The sequence below is a fragment of the Cladophialophora bantiana genome, assembly GCF_000835475.1.
Source record: "Cladophialophora bantiana CBS 173.52 unplaced genomic scaffold supercont1.8, whole genome shotgun sequence".
Taxonomy (NCBI): domain Eukaryota; kingdom Fungi; phylum Ascomycota; class Eurotiomycetes; order Chaetothyriales; family Herpotrichiellaceae; genus Cladophialophora; species Cladophialophora bantiana.
In genome coordinates this window covers 452,667-472,766 of record NW_015971582.1, presented here as the reverse complement: position 1 = coordinate 472,766, position 20,100 = coordinate 452,667, and the positions used below count along the sequence as shown (strand labels likewise).

The 20,100-nt window shown below is 52.2% G+C and overlaps 7 protein-coding genes across 7 annotated transcripts; 3 read left to right on the top strand and 4 right to left on the bottom strand.

Annotated features, from left to right (window-relative positions):
• Positions 1-54: 54 nt before the first annotated feature.
• Z519_05818 (uncharacterized protein) lies at positions 55-4,443 on the top strand (the record flags this gene model as incomplete). Its single annotated transcript, XM_016763558.1, has 1 exon — positions 55-4,443. One exon carries the CDS (start codon positions 55-57, stop codon positions 4,441-4,443), a length of 4,389 nt encoding a protein of 1,462 aa, XP_016619882.1.
• An 861-nt stretch (positions 4,444-5,304) lies between these two features.
• Z519_05817 (uncharacterized protein) lies at positions 5,305-8,484 on the bottom strand (the record flags this gene model as incomplete). Its single annotated transcript, XM_016763557.1, has 1 exon — positions 5,305-8,484. The coding sequence occupies one exon, from the start codon at positions 8,482-8,484 to the stop codon at positions 5,305-5,307; it is 3,180 nt and encodes a 1,059-aa protein (XP_016619881.1).
• A 770-nt stretch (positions 8,485-9,254) lies between these two features.
• Z519_05816 (uncharacterized protein) lies at positions 9,255-11,114 on the top strand (the record flags this gene model as incomplete). The annotated part of the gene is made up of 2 exons (XM_016763556.1): positions 9,255-9,306; positions 9,370-11,114. 2 exons carry the CDS (start codon positions 9,255-9,257, stop codon positions 11,112-11,114), a joined length of 1,797 nt encoding a protein of 598 aa, XP_016619880.1.
• A 307-nt stretch (positions 11,115-11,421) lies between these two features.
• Positions 11,422-14,028, bottom strand: Z519_05815 (uncharacterized protein; the record flags this gene model as incomplete). The annotated part of the gene is made up of 1 exon (XM_016763555.1): positions 11,422-14,028. One exon carries the CDS (start codon positions 14,026-14,028, stop codon positions 11,422-11,424), a length of 2,607 nt encoding a protein of 868 aa, XP_016619879.1.
• An 857-nt stretch (positions 14,029-14,885) lies between these two features.
• Positions 14,886-15,279, top strand: Z519_05814 (uncharacterized protein; the record flags this gene model as incomplete). The annotated part of the gene is made up of 2 exons (XM_016763554.1): positions 14,886-14,964; positions 15,032-15,279. 2 exons carry the CDS (start codon positions 14,886-14,888, stop codon positions 15,277-15,279), a joined length of 327 nt encoding a protein of 108 aa, XP_016619878.1.
• Positions 15,280-15,724: 445 nt separating this feature from the next.
• Positions 15,725-16,324, bottom strand: Z519_05813 (uncharacterized protein; the record flags this gene model as incomplete). Its single annotated transcript, XM_016763553.1, has 1 exon — positions 15,725-16,324. One exon carries the CDS (start codon positions 16,322-16,324, stop codon positions 15,725-15,727), a length of 600 nt encoding a protein of 199 aa, XP_016619877.1.
• An 834-nt stretch (positions 16,325-17,158) lies between these two features.
• Positions 17,159-19,332, bottom strand: Z519_05812 (uncharacterized protein; the record flags this gene model as incomplete). The annotated part of the gene is made up of 2 exons (XM_016763552.1): positions 17,159-17,341; positions 17,395-19,332. The coding sequence occupies 2 exons, from the start codon at positions 19,330-19,332 to the stop codon at positions 17,159-17,161; spliced, it is 2,121 nt and encodes a 706-aa protein (XP_016619876.1).
• Between the last annotated feature and the right edge of the window lie 768 nt (positions 19,333-20,100).

The window sequence follows — 20,100 nt, the reverse complement described above, 5'->3', positions numbered from 1 at the left end:
TCTCCCTGCTGTTTGCCGCCTGATCTTGTCGGAGTTCTGCCTCATCCTGCAGCCATGGACAAAAAGGATGAAACTGTGACTCTCAAGGCGAAGGCAACCCATCCTCCGTCCCGGCCAGTGACCAAGGCTCCGACCTCCAGACTGTCGACAAGTTCTACGACTAGACCGACCTCTACCTCTACTGCTACCTCGTCGGCTGCTAGGCATACCGCCGGAAGTTCTTTGAGCAAGCCGCCAGCCAGACCGACTGCTGCAAGCACAACCGTTCGCAAACCCTCTGCCACAGCCTCGACTTCCTCAATTGCAACCCATAAGAAAAGAGAATCAGACACGTCGGTGTCGGTGGACGAGAAGCCTTCTGGCGACGAGAAGAGCAAAGATGGCATATCTGCAAGACCAAAGAGGATGTCTCTGGCACCCTCCACGACGTCTGATCGAGCCTCTGCCTCCAAGTCCGTTGCGGCCACCCCTGCTCGACGAACATCCATGCAAGCCGCAGGGACATCAAGTCAACAACCCACCAGCAGTCCAATTGGCGCGAGGAAGGTAGCTGCCACCCCGAGCGCCGCCCGTACCTTGGCCTCGACCAGTTCTGCTACGCGATCGAAGGCCCTCGCTTCCTCCTCAAGAAGTGTTGCTACCGGACCGCTTGCTGAGAAGAAGCGCCTGAGCACAATCCCTGCTTCCCCTGCCGTCAAGACCGGTATTGAAGAGCCCGAAGATAACAAGGAAAATATATCATCAGCCGCAGAAGAGAAGGCTGCCGGGAATGCCCGTCCCGCGCTGGAATCGAGGAAATCCACGAGATCGCTCTTGATTGAGCAGCGGATAAGAGAGTTTGAGCTTGTCAATAGCATGTTGCAAGCAGCTATGACCGCAGATGGTGCCGATGAACAAGAACAACAGTCCATGAATCAAGATGCCGCAAGTAAAATCGCAAAACTCAAGTCGGATCTTGCCAAGGTCAGGGAATTCGAACGTACTCACGGTCGAGTACCAAGTGCCGCGGAATTAGAGGAGCTGCAATCGGTGGCTGAAGAAACAGCTCCTGAGTCCGCGGTTGAAGCAGTGGAAAACATTGAGGCTGCGGCTGCAACGGAGCCGCAGGACGAAACCCTTCAAAGCCAGGCCCAAGTCGCCGCCTTACAAGCCGAGTTGATAGACTTGAAGGCGAAACTCGAACAGTTCAGCAAGAGCGCGGAGGAAGAGAGCCTACGCGTGCAGGAAGCTACGGAGGCCATGAGAAATGAGCATGCCGCGAAAATTGACCAACTTACCTCACTCCACGAGACCAAGCTTTCGGAAATGGAGAGTGCACATCAAGAAGAGGTGCGAGGGCACGATTCCAAAAAAGACCAGCTCTCTCTTGAACTCGCCCTTGCGCAGGAGGAGATTGAGCGGTCCAAGTTAGAACTGGAAGAACTTCGCAATGCCGCTATTGAACAGGCTTCGACGAGGGACAGTAACGCGGAGCTCCAAGAGGAGCTCCGCACCAAGAATGCAACTCTCGAAGCTACTTACCAATCACAGCTTGCCGAAAGCCAAAGCAAGCTTGATGAATTGGCTACAGAGGTTGTGAACAAACAGAAAGAAATCGCCCAGCAACAGGAAGAACTGGCTAAAATTAATGCGGAAACGTCTCGCCAAAGTGAAGTCATTGTATCGTTGAAAAATCAAGTTCTGGAATTCCAACAAGCAAGGGATGAGGAAAGCAATGCCCGGGTCGCACTAGTCAGAGAGCTCGAGAACCAGATCAAAGATCTACAACAAGAAAAGGTTGATGCGAACGCCGCCGCCGCTTCATCCCTCGCGGCCGTCCAGGAAGCACATACGGAAGAACTAGAAGCTATCAAGCGGCAATTAAGTGACGCGCAAGAAGAACTGAAGAAGGCACAGCATTCGCAAGAAAGCGAATTGCAAAAAGTGTTGAAGAAATCCGAAGCAGACCTGAGCGCCGCAAACGCCGAGCTTGAAAGTTACAAGGCTTCGCATTCAAGTAGAATCCAAGATCTCGAAGCTCAGTTACAAAAGACCAAAGATGAAGCAGAGGCAAAGAGAGCGGGGCACGAGGGAGCTCTCGCAGCGATGCAAAGTCAAGTAGATACAGCCAAGACCGCTCTCGACCAGGCTACCGCAAGCCATGAGCAAATTTTGAAAGATCACGAGGCCCAGAGCGAGTCTGCTCGAGAAGAACTTGCCGCATTGAAATCTCATCAAAAGGAGCTCGAGAGCCTTCTGTCCGGATCGCAAGCGAAACACGAGGAAGAAGTTGCGACGCTGAAATCTGCTCATGCCGAGCAGATCCAGCAGCTCGAACAAAAGCTCCACGACTCCCACAAGGAAGTTTCATCCCTCAAGCAAACACATTCCTCCCAGATCAAGCAGTTGGAGGACCAGATGAACGCCTCGCTCAAGGATTTGGAGTCTATTGAAACCGGACATGTGCAACAACTCGATCGCATGAAGTCCGAGGCATCGGAGTCACAACAGAGGGCCGTTGAAGAGGCCGAGAAGATTCATATTGAAAGAATGCGAAACCTTGAGCAACAGCTGAATGCCGCGGAGGCCGAGCTGGCAAATGCAAGATCCACCCATTTGAAGCAGCTAGAAGAGGTTGGGCAAAAGCGAGCTACAGAACATGAAATTGCGCTGAACGCGTTGAAGGAATCCCACGCCACTATGGTCATGGATTTAAAGGGTCAGCTCAAATCAGCTCAAGAGTCTGTGCAAACCATCAAAGATGAGCATGCAAAACAACTGAGTCACTTGGAAGAGCAGATCTCCTCGCGTCATGCCGAGACAATCACTTCTCTAAAAGCGGAGCATGCACGACAACTTCAGGACAGAGAGAGCAAGGCCAAGTCTTTTCATGAGGAGGCGCTTGACGAATTACGATCGAGCCTCGCAGATGAGAAACGCCAGCTGGAGTCACAAACAAAATCTCTTCAAGAGGAGCTCGAGGGTAACAGATTCCAGACACAGATGGTGAAATCTATTCTTGAAAACACAGAAAAAGAGGCCAAAGAAAAGGAGGAGGAACTCAATGAAGCTCTCGAGAAACTAAAAGCAGACATGTCGACTTCCGTGATTAAACTTGCACGAATGAGTGAGCTTCAGATGGAACACGATCAACTCTTGGATGCAAAGAAGGTTTTGGAGGCTAGGGTTCACGAGGACATGGAGGCGTTACGCGCTGAACATGAAAAGGCGCTTGCCGAGCTCGAGAACACGCTGAAGGAACAACACGAGCAAGCTATTGAGAAAGTGCGCGAAGAGCATGCCAAATCCGTCGAGTCCAGCCAAGCCGCAAACGAATCTCAATTCGAAGAACTAAAGAAAAAGATGAAGGAAGAACATGACAGCCAATTGGATGAGATCATGAAGACCCTGGAGAGCCAGTGGAAGACCCAAGTTGACCAACTAGAGGAGCAAAATGCGGCCGCTAGTGCCCGCCTCGCAGAAACTGAGAAGCAACATGAACAAACCTGGCAAAAAGTCAAATCGGAACACGAAGCCGCACTCACGCAACTTCAAGCGGAGCTGCAGGGGGCGCGCAATGCCGCTGAGTCCGGTCAATCTTCAACCGCACAGCTGGAGGAACTTCGAACTCAACTTGCTGAAGCACAAGAACATGCCAGAGAGGTTGAGAAAAAGCACCACGAAGCAATGGTACTAGCAAACGAGGAACGAGAATCTGCTCTCGCGGCGATGAAGCAAGAGCTGATTGCTGCGAAGGAAGCTGCTGCGCAGCGACCTGATCCCTCACAGCTCGAAGAATTGAAAAAGAAGTACACGGATGCCCAAAAGGAGCTTGTTGCACTGCAGGAGAAGCACGACCATGCGATCCGCGAGGTCAGGGCAGAATATGATGCCCAACTCGAAAAGGTCTTCACGGAGTTGAATGATGCCAAATTGGCGGCGGAGAGGGCTCCTGATTCAGAGCGCGTCGACGGCATCAAGGCGACTCTCGACGAAGCAAAGAAGACTATCGCGTCACTTGAAGCCGACCTGGAAGGAGCAATGCTCGAAATCGAAACTCAACGCAACCTCGCCGAGAGTGCTAGCAAAGAGGCGGAACGATTCAAGACTGAGGCGACTACGCTTTCAAGCCCGAAGCCTCCTGAGAAACCTGTGAATGCCACTTCTCCTAGATCCCCAAAACAAGGTCTGGAATCTAGTCGGTGGGCCAGCCCTGGAGAAGCAGCGTCTGAAGCAACAGGCGCCACAGCTGACGAAACGGCACCTGGCCCAGCGACGAATGGGAAAAGTCTGAATGTTGCAGGTCAGTTGGCCGGCATCCAAGAGCAGATCCGGCAGTTGGACGATCTGAGCGAAGATTTCCTCGAAGAGCATCAGAAGATGGCGGGGATTTTGAGTCGCGTCGAAGATGAGACTCAGACTCCGACGGCGGACGTTCAAAAGGACGACGAGGATTTAGATTAGTGGTCTTCACCGGGTGGAGTCCAGATGTGAGAAGACAGCGGCCCCCCCCCCTCCCCCCGGGGCGGGGGGAGCGCCCAGTTGGTTATCTTTCACGAGGCAAGACCACTGGACTTTGGAGGAGAGTTACGGCTTGTTGGATGACAGTAATACGGGGTCTTGTCGGAATGTCGTTTCTCTAATGTTGTTGTTGGTTTTCCCCTTGTTGAGTAACTCAGACGCTCTCTGTTTGCTTTGTGCATATCCATGACCCTTATTTCTTTTTCTTTTCCAGTGTGCCAGCTGGCGAGTGAGCAGCCGTACACCACGAAGCCGAGCCAGAATTCCTTTTTTTTTTTTGTTGATCGTTCTTTTCCCTCTTCCTTCTAGCACCTGTCTCCTCTCTCAAGTCAGTCAGAAAATGCAGGATTGTTGTTCAAATGTTGAGATACCCACCCTCTTGCGTTCTGTTAGTTAGTCTACGTAGTCTAGGATAGCCAATTCACAATGCAATGCAACACAGTACAATGTAGTAGAATCCAATGCAGATCAATCGAATATGGTCCAGGACACACTGCAACACCCAACCACCATGGCGTGCAGTCAATCCTTTAGAGTAGAGCACGGATTATAGGACAATGAGGTTGGACCTGGGGTATCCAGTTTCTGATATATCATGCTTGATGCTTAGTGTACCTCTGAACTGTATTGTACTATATTAACTATGTGGTATTCTGGTGTGTGTCGCCCACAACCACTGTTTTCCGTGGATGTGACTTTTGGCTGGCATCTCACTTATCGGATAGAAAGTCATGTTGGGTCACAGCAATCAATATATTATAAGTACAGGACCTAGTTCTCGCCAAGAAAGCTCGCCCTCCCTCTCTAGTCAATCTCTCCCAGGCTGGCCAGTAACCACTCGGGCTCGGCGTCGTCGTCTTCAGGATCGTGTGAGAGGAGAGAGCCCGCTACAGAAACTGAACCAGAACCAGAACCAGAACCAGAACCAGAACCGGGACTCTGGAGCCCTGGAGGACCATTTTTTACTTCGTCTTCTTTTTCTCCTTCGCCGGCTTGACCAGCTGTGGAAACCCCATTCCCAAAAGTCGGCTGCTGCGGCTCGACCGTGGCGTTCGCCGGTAGTGGCTGATCACTCGACGCTAGATTGTCCGCATCAGGAATATGTGTTGAGGGTGCTGGGTCCTCCTCTCTTGTCTCCCCTCCTGTTATTCCGTTCGGGGGCTTGGCAGTGCTATCTCCGCCGGCGGCGGTCGCATTTTCCGCAGCGGCAGAAGCATTCTTCAGTCTCTGCTCGAGTGACGCGTGCTCTGTCTCGGGAAGGGTGACATCTTCCTTCTTGATGAAGCCGGCCGTACTTGCCTGCGGATGGGATGGTTCGTTGTCTTCGTTTTCATCATCGGGCAGGAAGCCGCCTCCATTGTCTTCTTCAGGAATGAAACCACCACCACCTTCATCGTTCGCGAGCATGCCATGCATGACCGCGGCGTGTTCGTGCTTGCGGCTTGTGGAAGAGTCCGGGTCCATCTCTTCTTGGGCAATGAAGCCTCCGCCAGCGTTATCCGCTTCAAGGAGGAAACATCCACTTTTGACCTCATTTGTTGGTGCCACTGCGACTTGGTCCTGAGGGAGCAATAGATTGGAGGGCGGCTGTGCGAGTTTATTCGGAGACCTTACGACAATCACATCTTGGTGCACAACTTCCGCAGGAAGAAGCTGGTTCAGAGGTTTCGGGTTTGGCGATGCCGAAGGGACAGTGCCGGCAGCTTCGTTCTCACTTTGATCGAGATCTGCCTGGTCAAGCATGAATCCCCCACCATCTTCCTCTTGTTGGTAGGCTGTGTCTCGTTCTGCATTGGCATCTTTAGCCTTGGCGCCATTTGTCTGATGGCCGTAATGCCGATGTACATGCTCGCGCACGCGCAAAGCAGTAAGCCATCTTTTCCATGTCGCCAGGATGACTCTGGTTCTCGCTTCGAGCACCTCTTCCGCCGCCTGAGCTTCGAGACCTTCAATGACATTGATCATAGCATTCGTCATATGCATGCTTACGACCACACCATCAATAATGGCCGTGCCCTGGCGGCCTCTGAACTGAAATCCTGTTACAGCATCTGCGTAATCAATGCTGAGGACGCGAGCGGCTGCAGATGCGAGCGGATGTCGAATGTGGACTGCACCAGCTGGTATCATCGACGGGACGTAGACATCGAGGTTTCCATACGCATTTCGGGGGATCTTGTCATCGACGACAGGTGGCGGTTCGTACAGACTGGTCTGATACTCCGCATAAAGAGCCACCCCTTCATGAGCCTCCTCTTCGTTGTCGAGGTCCTCGGCAGCTGGAGCGTTCTGATTCCGCTGTCGCTTAAGAACCACTCGCTTCAGGGGTTGCTCTCCTTCATTTACATCACGACCCCTCCGGTACCACGCCTCCGCAGTGCGACATACATGGACATCTCGTTTGCGGAACACACCCTCAAGCTTCGCACTTTTCATGGCTCCAGAACTCACTTTGCCCACCTCATGTCGAGGATGAATGACCTCATTCATGCGCAAATGCCGCTCCAGAACATATATAGGATGTCCCTTAAAATCTTGAATGTTTTTGGGCATGGGTTCGCTCTCGGCGCGCTTGAGGAGGCTCGCGTCCTCTATCTCGTCTCTAATCTCGCTGAAGGGTTTCCGAAAATGGTCCATTGTCACCTCCCACCATTTCTCGCCGCCCTTGGTACTTTCCACCCGTTGCGTACGTGTCTTTGCGTTGTACCATTGAGTGTAGCGCCTTGTCACATCTTTTGCCGAATCGTCATCATCAAATGCAATCACATAAGTCATGCTGTTTAGTTGATCAGACGCAGGAGGTTCGAAGCCCGTCTTCGGTTTGTTGATTGTGTTGCGCACGAGAGGGTCCAGCGGGATCCATGTCTGCACAGAAGGGGAAAATACTTCGACCCAAAATATTGGGAAGGGAGATTCGACAATCCTTTTTTTCTTGGGGTTCGGAGCTCGTTCTGGCCCAGTAGTGGTCTTCGTGTCTCGAGAGGCTGAACCATAATTCTGAGCGGGCGCATAAAGATACTGGGGTTTGAGCTTTTCGGGAGTTTGCCCCTTGGCAACTCCAGAAAACGGTAATACTTGAAGAGAGCATACCAACCGGGCATCTACGGCAACTGAGCGGAGTAGTGCGCAGAATAGTTGAGCTCCCAGATCTCTCGAGCCAGAGCGAGAAACCGCTGCGGCTTTGAAGTCGTCGAAGTCGATCAAATCCTCAGCATCGTCGCTCTCCTTGACCGCGTCGACATCTTCTCTCCAATGAGCACGTCTCATCCCTCGTGCAGTAATTTTCCATTGCTCCCTCCACAAGGCGCAGATTTCCTCAATGCCCTTGTTGAAAGAGTGTGATCTTTGATATTGAGGTTTAGACTCGTCGACATGAAGCAATGAGATCACCTTACGAGATACGAAAGGCTTCAAGACGGAATGTACTGACTCGCTGTTGCACCATCGATTACGGCAGGCGAGGTGAGCCAGCAAGAAAATGACATGTGCTTTGTGCACATCTAGACGAAGCTTGCGTTCTGCTAGGCCAACAGGCTTGCGTCGTTGAACGGCACGCCTTGACGTACTTGTGCTGGACAAGTCGAGTTCGAGGGTGTTCTGCTCGAGTTGTCCGTTTTCAACAACTTCGCCCGTGGCTGGTTCGAGATCTACGTCTTCGAACTCAGCATCGGATTCATCCGAGGCCTCGAAGTCATCAAAGACGACCTGTTGTAGCGTTGGCGCCGCGTCATCGGCATCTTTGGCGTCTATTGAGGAGCCAAATAGATCAAAATCGAGCTCGATCTTGGTGGATGGTTCCTCGCTTATCTTCCGGCGCTTCGGGGCTCGCGAGGTAGAAGCAGAAGCTTGTTGCTCGGCGGCGACTTCGGCGAGCATGTCGCGATAAACTTCTGGAATATCATCTTCGGGCTTTCTTCGCTGACGGGTTGACTGTCGCGTTGCCCTTGTCGCTTTTCCCCCGCGCTGACTCGTCCTGCGCGGCATTGCGTTTAGAGGCTACGGGAAAGTGTCGCATGTGGCTCATTGTAAAGGGGAGATCCCTTCCTGGACTATGTGACCGCTCAAGAGGATCACATACACAAGGCGTGCATTGATCAGACGGAGGACATGAACACGGAGCGTATACCGATGTCAAGAGGGCATCGAATTGTGTTGGAGGTCGACGTGGCTGCCTGATGTTGTCTTCCCGCCAATCAAATGACACAGTGAATGCCTGCCACGTGATCGCACAGTTCTCGAGTCCAACTTGAATCAAAAAGATATACGCTGTATTCGTATCGCTGTGCAATTGGAGACCATTTTGCCGAGTACTCTCAAGGGAGAAAAAAGAAAAGTCCAAAAATATGGGAAAAATTACGGGCTGAACTGGGAATTGAACTGAAGTCGTATTAGCAACCTTATTACACCCTGAGAAAGGAATAGACTCACCCCAGGACCTCTTACAATTAAGCAATGGAAACCCAAAGCAAGAATTCTACCTCTGAACTATTCAGCCAGATTTCGAAGATTTTTCTCGGAAAAATTTTATATAGCACGATATTCTCCCGGCGAAGTCCGGGCTGTGATTAGGTGGCGAGGTGGGTTTGCCGGGCTCTAGTTCCCCTACTGGCTCGCTGGGTCGAGGCACCAGCGGCACCAACGGGATCTGCGGGGAAAGTTACGCCGAATTCTCCAAGAAATTATTTCGATTGCAAAAAGAACCTGCGACGCAACCAGCGCCCCGAATCTTGTCACCCTCCAGAAAGGAATCAAAAATGAAGAGTCTGAAAGAGCAGGCCGCTGACTCAGAGCGAAGGAAAGCGATAGGTTGGTCATTAATTCTATAGAGGGGTTATTGCTAGTCAATTCCACTCACTAAAGGGCTGGCAGATTTCGACCCCGAAGACGATAGGTACTTACGCCCGAGTGACGATGAAGTGTCTGAAAACGAAGACCTGCATGATGATGCCAGCCGAGCGCACTACGAAACAGTGGGGGAGAGCAGACTGCGGCAGCCAGAGCAGCCATTACTGGACGAAAAGTACGGAGGGGTGGCCGTGAGTCGCAAAGCACTCGAAGATGAAGAGGACGATGAAGATATTTTTGCGCCCTCAGACAAAGAAGAGGATTTAGATCACCGTTCTACCAGGGATGAAGGTATCGCTAGCGCTGAAGAGACTTCGAAAGAAGACGAAGACCCGTTTGCTGCCAGGGATGAGGATATCCAAGCGGCCGAAGAGGCTTCGGAGGACGACAAAGGGCCGAGCCCGGGTATGGATCAAAATGAAGAGTTAGAGAGCGACGAAGAGCCGGGAGAGGACCACATAGAACCCTCCAACGATATAAGCCTGCGGAACAGCAGTGCCAAGATACCAAAGGTTGTTGATGCGAAGGGAGAGGACTTGCTTGATGAGATTGAGGATGACTTGTCAGGTCTGTCGGAAGACCAGGCTTCCGGCGAGTCTGATATTATCAATATGGGTGATGGAGAAGACGACGGTGGCGGCGACGACGACGACGGCGACGACGACGACGACGACGACGACGACGACGACGACGCCTCCTCGATGTCCTCAGCCACTTCATCGTCTTCCTCACCAGATGAAAAGCCCTCTCGAAATGCGGGGCGTGAAGAACTGAGGAAAGCTGCATTCGAGTCCGTATCGACAGCGGCACTAGCATCTGCATTGTCAGCCGCGGCCAATGCCGATGTGAAGAAGGGTGAGGCGGTCAAGCAACAACGGCGAACGTTTGATCGTCTCCTCGACGCCAGGATCAAGTTGCAAAAGGGCCTTACGACTACGAATGGGTTGCCTCCCTCCTTCGTCAACGAAGAGGAGGTGAAGAGCGCCGCGCGACAAGCTGAAGATGCAGCGCTGGCTTTATGGTCAACTATCGACTCCATACGCTGCACCATTCTTTCCGCCCAAGGACACACCCCATCCGATGACAAAACCAAAATTAAGTCTCTAAAAAGAAAACTTCCGCTCAACCCGACAAGAACAACCCCTCTCTCAGAGATGTGGGAACATTACACCTCCCTCGACACATACTCCTACACGCTCCGCCGCAGCGTGATCGACAAGTGGCACGCGAAAACCCAGCCAGTGCTAGATCCTGCCCCGCGATCCAAACTACTCAAGCCATCTCAAGCGCCCGTACGCTCGCGCCTCACAGACGTGCTCGACACCTATCTCGCAACCGAGTCCTCCAAACTCATCGCCCAATCCTACTCGCCAGAGACGCAGGCTTACGACGACGGACCATTCTACCAAACCCTTCTCCGCGACCTGATTGCCTCTCGCTCCGCCAGCGATGCCGCCATTAGTGACAACGCCGTACTGCCCAGCAAACTGCACATATCGGGCAGCAAACACAAAACCGTCGACAGAAAGGCGAGCAAAGGTCGCAAAGTCCGGTACACGGTGCACGAGAAGCTGCAAAATTTCATGGCGCCCGAGGATCGCACCACGTGGAGTGAAGCCGCCAGGGCCGAGTTCTTTGGGAGTCTGTTGGGCAGGCTCGAGGCCTTAGATGAGAGGGAAAGGGCAAGTGATGACGACGGAGTTGAGGGCATACAGGCAGACGAGGAGGACAGGGGCGAGATTGAAGCATTGAGGCTTTTCAGGAGATAGGACAACGTGATAGAGAAGAAAATCGGTTAAAGATATTCCATTCCATAATTCAACAGAGTGGGGCCATTAGGTTGCTGGGTTACTACTTATATCCTGCGGCCCATACAACGCAATGCAACTCGCTTCTTTTTCAACTGTCATACTCGAATCGCGAAGACATGATAATATCGGATTCGGTCAAGCAAGCAACAATCCAAATCTCCAGTCCATCCTGTGACCAAGCCTGATAGGGTGCCTTCACTGCCTGAAACTAAACCACTTCACACATAGAAGCTGGACCATTCATCCGGGTATTACGAAATCAATACTATTTCCTTCTCGTATAGCCGGGGACCTGGTATGGCGTGGGAACGAACCATTTCGGGAATATGCCTGCTTCGCGCTGACGATGGATATACGCCGCCGTGACGTGTCCATTCTGTGTGAAATTTGACTGGGTCTCGTTGTTGAATCCGTGAATAGGTGAGTATTCCCTCTCCAATGGTGGCGGATGGTCTGGCGAGGATGGGAGGGAGTGTTCAGAGATGCAAACGGGAGTGGAGTCGGAGTCGGGTTGAAGGTCGTTAGGTTGCGAGCAGGACCGAGGGCGCTGATATTCGGGAGTGTGGTTGTCTTTTGTAGGTATCGCCGTTTCTGATCTGCTTTTGCTGCCGGTGATTTGTTCGGTGGTGAGTTGCAGAGGCGCCGGCTGGGGTCGGCATGGTTGAGGTGGGAGTGAAGGCGGATCAAGATCAAGATCATCCTCAGAAGCAAATTCTTGAGCTGGGCCGATATCGTCATCCCATTGAGATTGGTCCTCTCCGACATGGTGGGGGATTTGACTGAGTGGAATACTGGAAGAACTAGAGTCCTTGATCGTGATTTTGTCGGATTGGCCCTCAACCTTGGCTTCTCGAGGGTGTTGTGTGAAGGACGATTGGAGGAGAAACCCTTGGGTGCCCTCTTGGGTCGATATTTGTGAAGGGTGAGGCATTGACGCAGGATGAACGGATCTTTGCGTGATTAGTCTTGCCATCGAGAGGGAATGTGGAGATGAGGTTTGCAAGGTGTCGTTCAGTGGCACCTGTACCATCTTCCTATGAATGCTCGACGGATGTATAAAGGTGGGCTTCGGCAAGGGTCCTCCGTCTGCATCGTTGTCCACTTCAAACGCCTCGCCCTCTGTCTCTGCGCTAGGTATCTCTACCAGTCTGGGAAGCGGCAGGGGAGATTCTGGGCAGCGCAATGTCTCAACGTCCGGGAGCTCGGAGTATGGGCCTTCATTGTCTCCACCGGCACACTCGCCACTGACTGGCGACCGAGTCGAGGGCAGAACAGCGTTGAATCCAGCTTCTGACTGCTCAGGCGAATGCCCTGGTAGAGTAGGGGATGACATACGGTGCTGGATTCTGATATTGAACTGCGTGTCATTTTCAACCGGCGATCCGAAATCCGCATCCTCCCAACTTCCCTGCAAGGATTTGTTTACAGGCTCTTTTGCGTCTTGTGTCTCGAGAGCGAGGGAGGGCGGTGATATTATGTGGCAATCACAACCGGGAAGAGCGGACTTGACTGGCGTAGCAGGAGCGACAGCAAAGTCTCGGACAATGACGCCTCGATTTCCTTGTTGTGCAGAATCCACCACACCTTCCGCCCTTGTATCACTACTTCTGCTGGTAAAAGCGGAACTCAGATTTAGATTGTCCTGACTCCCGGCGATCACAGAGGTTGGTTCACTCCCCTGTCCTTGGCTTGTGGCTGGAATTTCAAAATGCTCTGGAGCTGTCCATAGAGTTGTGTGGGGTTGTACAGCCGTGGCGGCCATTCTTACCAATTCAGGTGAGGATGAAGGAATTGACCACAGATTTCCTTGAGAATGGTCAGTACGTGTGGGGCGTCGACAACGGTTCTGCTTCGGAAACTTCAGGACAACTATCTTCCTCTTCGGCAAATGATGGCTTAGAGACCATCGTCCCTTCCCTGCTGTCCCAGTTGAAGTGGCTTCCACAGGAATGTTGGCCGATCGCTCAGCCAAAGGCGCTCGGTGACTTCTAGAAGGGGTTTCGTTTGCCTTTCGTTTGCCTCTGTGCGTGCTCGGACACAAGCTCTCAGGGGATTGACTTGAGAGAACAACGGTCGTCTTCTTTTTTGGTGTTTGCGGCAGGACAGAGCATCGACTTCCAGACACTGGGTCCAGTGCAACGTCGCCCTCGCTTTCTGTCGAGTTCTTGATTTCCAAAGGGTAGTTAAAGGTCTCATTTGAAGTATTGTATTTGATATCTCCTGTCTGATACGCCAACGCTTCAGCAAAGTAGTCGAAGTTGTTCACGGGGTCGGAGAGGACTTCATTCTTCGCTGCCAGACGTTTAGAAGTCCTTCTCCCAGATGACCCTGCGTTCTCTTCTTCGGCGAACCCAATCTTCCTCTTCCTCTCGCTAGGCTTGTAATCTGCTGGCCTGGCTCCGTTTGAAGGCGCGTTCTTTATTGACGGATTCACTCTGTTCGGGCTTGCTTTGCGCCTGCGAGGCTTTCTGGGGCTGTCGTATGTTCCGTCGAGTTGGGGAACAACGCAGCCGTCGTCCTCTCTTTTCACAACGCCAAGCATAGTGTCGTCAGCGTTTGTGTAGTCTCGTGGGAGAAAATCGAAGAAATCCATCTGGGTCAATGTAGAATTAGGCTTCTGCACGCTTCGTTGATGCTTTCTTGGTAGCGCGGTTCGTATTTGTCCGTCGTCTAGGTAATGCGTACCGCCTTCGTCATGACTTGGAGGAAAGGTTGTGACCCATTGAGCTTGGGTCAGAGTCTGTTGGCTCTTCGAGGGTCGACTGCTGGACGTGCCGTCTGTGTCATGTAGTCGTCGTCGCTTCCTTGCCGCTGAAGATGTGGACTTGGTCTTACGCTTGGTGCTGGTGATCGACCAGGCAATATTGGACATGGCAAATACATACTACACTCGACGAGAGAAAAACTGACAGGAGCAAGGTAGGACTGCTGTTTGATATGGCTCGGCGGCATGTAGGTTCCCCAATGGGACGCACCTAAACACGAAAAAGGCAGCCAAGACATAAAGAGACGTGTGCGCGTCACCAACACACATGACACGCGTTAATTGAAAGACTTCGTCTTTCACAGTCCGTGCCTCGTACATATTTTCTACCACAATCAGAAGCTTTCAACGTGCCATGTTTCTGCATGTTCAAACTCAGTCTGGCTGCCGTTCTCGGAAACAGACTTGCGTCCATCCGCAGGCTTTGCTCTGACACGAGGTTTGTCCTCGCTAAGACCTGGACAGATGCTGATTTTCGTGGTGGGACAAAAGAATTCCTTCAAAGCACAAGTGAAGCATAGCAGAACGCTTTTTGTTTGAAGCCTCATGTTATCCGAGTGAATCCCTTGAACACTGTCGAGAAAGCCAACAAAGAGTCATTGATGGACAAAGCGTGGGCTTTGAACGGAATGATTGAATATTACGAGTTTTCCATGTCGTTGTCTGCCACTGCCTCCTTTCGAGGCATTAACCCTTTGTTTACCAGACTCCCCCCTTGGCGTAGGATAGAACCCCAAAAGCTATAAATCTCTCAAAGTTCTCCCGCCTCGAAAAGATTCTCTCTATACTAACTAACTAACAAACTTTTTCACCTTTGAGGCGGGAAAGGCAGCTGATCAAAACCATCGGCTATCCCAAGATCATCTGCTCCCTTTTTCAACCTAAACTTCTCAGCCTCAAAGGCGAAGACCCCTCAACACCCTCACCCCCCATACCAAAACCCAGTTTCCTATCACACACCGACAATGCCTTCCGATTCGTACTACGGGTCGTCTGGCTCTGGCTCGTCATCTAGCAAGTACTACGACTCCACCCCGTCGTTCAGTGAGTGGAATAACGCCTCGGCCGCCTCAAGGTTGTGTGCTAACTCTGGCTCCGGTTCATCATCCAGCAAGTCCTATGGCTCCTCGTCCGGCTCTGGGTCGTACTCTGGGTCTGGCTCGTCTTCTCGCTACGACTTCTCCTCATCTTCAACCTCCTCCGCGTCTTCCCGAGACCCTGGAAACTATGGTCGTCGCGGCGCAGTATCCGAAGCTGACAGCCACTACTCCTACTCCCGCAAGTAAACTCCGGGACCTTTTGCCGATCGTCGAAGACCAACACCTTAGGGAATCCGAGTTCCAAAGAACAGGTAAGTGATGGATTGATCGGGCCAGAAACGAATGGACAAGAAAGGGGTGCGGTAGCAGGCTACTACTGACCCCGGCAACACAAGGTAAGTGACAAGGAAAGTGAAAAGGTAATGGGGACTCCAATCCTTTCTTTTTTCAGGGGTTTTTCCCCGGTGAGTGTTAACGAAGGCCTGAGAGTATGATGGCTTTTGTCGCAGTGGTAGGCAAAATACAATTCATCGTTTTCCCCTGGTACTATTATTTCCCACTTGCTAAATTATTTAGAAAGATTCGCTAACGCTAGCATCTCTCAACGCAATGCAATTGAAGAGTAAACATTTACCACCTAGGATGACATATAACACAAATGAACTCGGACAAAGATGCGAACAGCGACAACCCGCGTCCGACACGTAGCAGGAGTGAAACTCCCATGCAATGCAAGCACAGCGATGCCTAGCCATGACTGAACTCTAGTTGCCTCGCTGGCACCCATCAATCATGTCGGCGCCAATGGGACCTTTACAATCAACTCCGAGGGGAAATTCGCCCGCGCCCTTCCACCAAATCTGATAAGTACTCAGGGCCTGCAGTTCGGGACTCTGGCAGGCCCAGAACTTATTCTCGCCATTCCACAACAGTGGCCCGCCGCCGCCGCTGAAAGAGAAGCCCGTGGAAACGGCGTCGGCGGGTATGTTCCCGCCGGCATGAGCGATGCTGAACTGGAAAGGCGCCGTCTTGTTCGGCTGGATGTAACCGTTCTGCCAACCCGTGGGGGCCGAGTGGATGGACAGGAAGGTCAAGCCGCCCTCGGTGTCTACCGCGACTTTGGCCCCGGACATGACCAGCGGCTCCGAGTACTGTTGGTACTTGATCTGGCCGAAGTATGCCGAGTTGTTGGCGTACGAGAATTTGAAGGTCTGGACTTCGTCGAGGTCGAAGAGGCCTGAATCGCCGACACCGAGGCCGAACGTGCCGTCAACCGCTTGACGCTTCTCGATCGTGACCAGAGGGACAGCACTGGTGGCGGAGAACAAGGCCAGAGCGGCAGTCGGGGCGGAGAGGAGGAACATGGTTGGTGAAGAGATTGGATTTGAACGGAAAAGTGTCCAGATGAGTGACAGTGATTTAGAAACTTCTCGACGTTGCGCCCTGCAATACTTGAATGGTCGGGGTTCTGCTCTCCAGATGGCGCTGACATCGATAGTGACTGTGTGCTTCGACAGTTGCGACCGATTTATGCTGATCAACCAACTAGTTGTGTGAGATTTTTTGGTGTCTTAGGGTATACTTAGCAACATGCAAGACAGATGACGGACGAGCCATTTTCGCAGAGGTAACTCTCCTTCCTGAGTCGAGGCTATGAATCATGCGAGATGCAAGGCTACTTCGTACATAGTTCAAGTCACATTCTCTTTTCGCTCGCTCGCTTGTCTCAGCTCCGCTCGCATGGAACCAGAGCCTAACCCTGTTTTGGGGCCCAAAGTGCTTGATTCTGCTTGGTGCGAGCCACAAACTCCGCCGAATCTTGTTGCCACTTGTTTTCCAATTCAGCTCGCCGTACGGCGTACACTGTACAAAAGTAAAAAAAGGGAAAAAGAGAATGTTGGTGCCTGGTTACGACAAAAGGGCCAAATTGAACAATTACACATGTACTAGGTACGTATCATGCACGACGGCCCGTAATTGATAAAATATATTTTCTGTCCACTTTGAACCCCCTGAAAAGTAAGTATTATGTTGCGTGCCCGTTTCCATTACTTACGTGCCCATCAGCCCATTATGTGATGACTACACCTCTGGTCTTCCATGGCTGATATATTCGCTGGAAGCAAAGACCTCTTGATTCCCTGCGGTTCTTCACCACATCTCGGACCCACCTCCGTCTGCTACGTGGTTCCATTTCTTTACAACGTCCTTCGAACAATGTTTGCGTGTTTGTGTCGTCCGAGGTGGTGGTTGTGGCTTCGTTTCCTAAGGCCCGAGTCGATCTGATCAATGGGACCCTCGGCCGTGAAGGCGGACCATGCGTTGCACAAATTGCTCACGCTGGAAGGAACCTCGACTGATGGAAGAAGGTCGGTCCTCTCCTATAGAAACAGTAAGCCAACAAGCTAGGACCAAGGATCCGAGTCTCACTTACCAGGATGTTCATGTAGAGACCAGCGCTAACATGCCATGCAATGTGGCAGTGGAAAGGCCACACGCCTGGGTTGTTAGCGTTTAGTTGAAATGCCATATATCCACCCGGTCGAAGCTGGACAACATCCCGTCTCATCGGGTTAGAAGGGTTGACGACGGTACCGTCCCACTGTCCATTCCCTTCGTTCAAAACAAACATGTTGTGGCCGTGAATATGCATGGGATGTACGAGAGGGCTGTCGTTATTGACGACTATGGTGAAGCTCGTGTTGCTACCAAAGTTGTACACATTCCATTCCTCGGGAAAGCTGTCGTTACCAGCAATTGCGAGCGGGAGAATGGGATCGTTGTAATCGGTGCGGAAAGTAGAGCCGTCCATAGTCCATAAGAAGTGCCCTGTGGCGTTGATTTCAAAGTTGAGGTCAACCTGGACGGTCGCGCTCGAGTGTGGGGGCGTAATTGGTACATATGGGACAGTCTGGCTTAGCGGGTCATTGGCACACTGTGTTTCATCGATGGGCCAGGCCTGTGAGGTCGGTTCGGAAGTCGTGTTCGCGTTCTGATAGTAGACGATTCCAAGACCCACAGGCTGCTGGGTACGCCCGCAACGCGGAGGGATTATGGATCTCATCCAAACCGCGGAACTGGGAGATGCGGTGGCATGAACGATCACGTCAGCGCGTTGGCCCACCCCAAGGGTAACCACATCGGTGGTATATGGCTGAATGGGAACAAAGTCATACGCAATCACAGTAAGAGTGTGGTTGTCGATACTGAAAAGTTGTGTGGCGGCCGCGCCAGCATTGATGAGCCGTAGTCGATAAGATTCCCCAGAGTTGAATTGGAATTTCGACAGACCTGCGTTGGTGGTGCACGTCGAATTGTCCTCCATCGAGGAGCAGTCATAGAATCCCTTGCCATTGATGAGATTGTTGTCTGAGAATGGACTGATCTTGGAGAGATCTGTGCTCATAACATCCGCCACCAGAGTGTTGTAGTCCTCATGGAAGTAATCTGACAAGATGACCGGTCCAAGATCCTCGTCATATACAGCGTTCTGGGGTCCGTGAATGATGATCGCACCAAGGACTCCACCAGCATACTGCGCACTGTAGTGAGAGTGATACCAAGACGTTCCGTAAAGATCAGCGTTAAAGGTGTAGGTGAAGGTTTGTCCAGGAGCAATAGGGCATTGAGTGATGCCCGGTACACCATCTTCGAACGGAGACGCTTGTTGCAACAACCCATGCCAGTGGAGGGCTGTGCCTTCCTCGGGTCCTGTAATGCTATTCGTGACTGTGACCTGGATAGTATCCCCCCAGTTGGCTTCAATGGTAGGACCGGGGTATGCGCCGTTAACATACAAGACCTCCAATTCCACACCATCGGGAGCTAGATAGCCTCGCGAAATCTCGAAATTATACGCGCGAACGACCCCGGTGACAGGGGCTGATGTGTACGGATTGGTACTGCTTGCTGTTCGGTCCCCCCAAGGAAACCCTCCCGATGGTGCCACGGTGGAGTTGCATTGTCCTGGTGCGTCTCCGATATATCTGTCGTATTTGGGCGCCCAAAGCGTGCCGAGCAGCGATTTACCGTTGGTCTTGCTCTGAGGTAGCCCGTCGATTCCTAGAGATCCGCTATGCTTGGGAATGCCAGTGCTCGCCGCGCCCTGTGGGAATACAACGGTTGACAACGATGCTGGCAACTGGGCGGTCCCAACTATTTTGGCGCCGGAATACGAAACTCGAGCAGGCTGGGAAGGGCGTGAAGGAGGTGCCACCGCCTTGGAAGTGGTTTCAGGATTGCTGGGATTGACTGGATTGGGTGCAGGAGCTGGAGCTGGAGCTGGAGCTGGGGCAGGAGCAGGTTGATGGGCAGGGGGTGCGGGAGCAGCGGCACCGGGTCTTCCAGGAGGACCTGCTGAGACTTCTGGCATGGCCTGGAAGAAGGTTGCTAAAAGCAGCACCAGCCATGCTGAAGCGCGTGTCATTCTTCAAAGTGGCAGCAGCCAGAGAAAGGAGAATTATGCACCAAACGAGGGGACGACGCTGACTTGCGTCAATGTAAGAAAAAACAAAAACGAATGGACGACGCCAATGGCGCCAACAATATCAAAAGAGTGAATGCAGAAAACAATGGCAGACTGAAAGTGAGAAAGAACAAACCTGATATCGAAGGACGATCCAGGCTTAAGAATATGGTCACCCTCTTCGGCCGATCAGGCTGCCCGGTACCCCCGCTTACAACGGCGTTTCACAATAAACTCGACTGTGGAAGCGAACAGCGGCGAAACTGCCATGATGAACTGATGTCGAGGCTGGTCCCTTTGTGCGCTGGTCGATTTGTGCGCTGGTCCCTTTGTGGGACTGGGCCAGTCAACACGAACCCAGCCAGACATACGGAGCCTTGTGGCGTATCCTTGGCTTATTTAAACGTGCCACCAGTGCGCAGGAGATGAAGACGGAACAGCCTGGTCAGGAATCTTATCGGATTGCGAACCCTCGCTAGCGAGCGAGGGGCAGAGACACGGATGTGCGGGAAAAGGGGGGCCCCTTCGGTCGGATACCCGAACTGTACGTACAGAGAACTCCCTGCAACCCATGAGTAGACTGTGTCTCCACGTACCTCGTACTCCATAGTAAGGTCTCGTCTGATTTCTGCTCTGCCTGGGTCGACGGCACATTGACAGGTCTCGAGGAGCTGC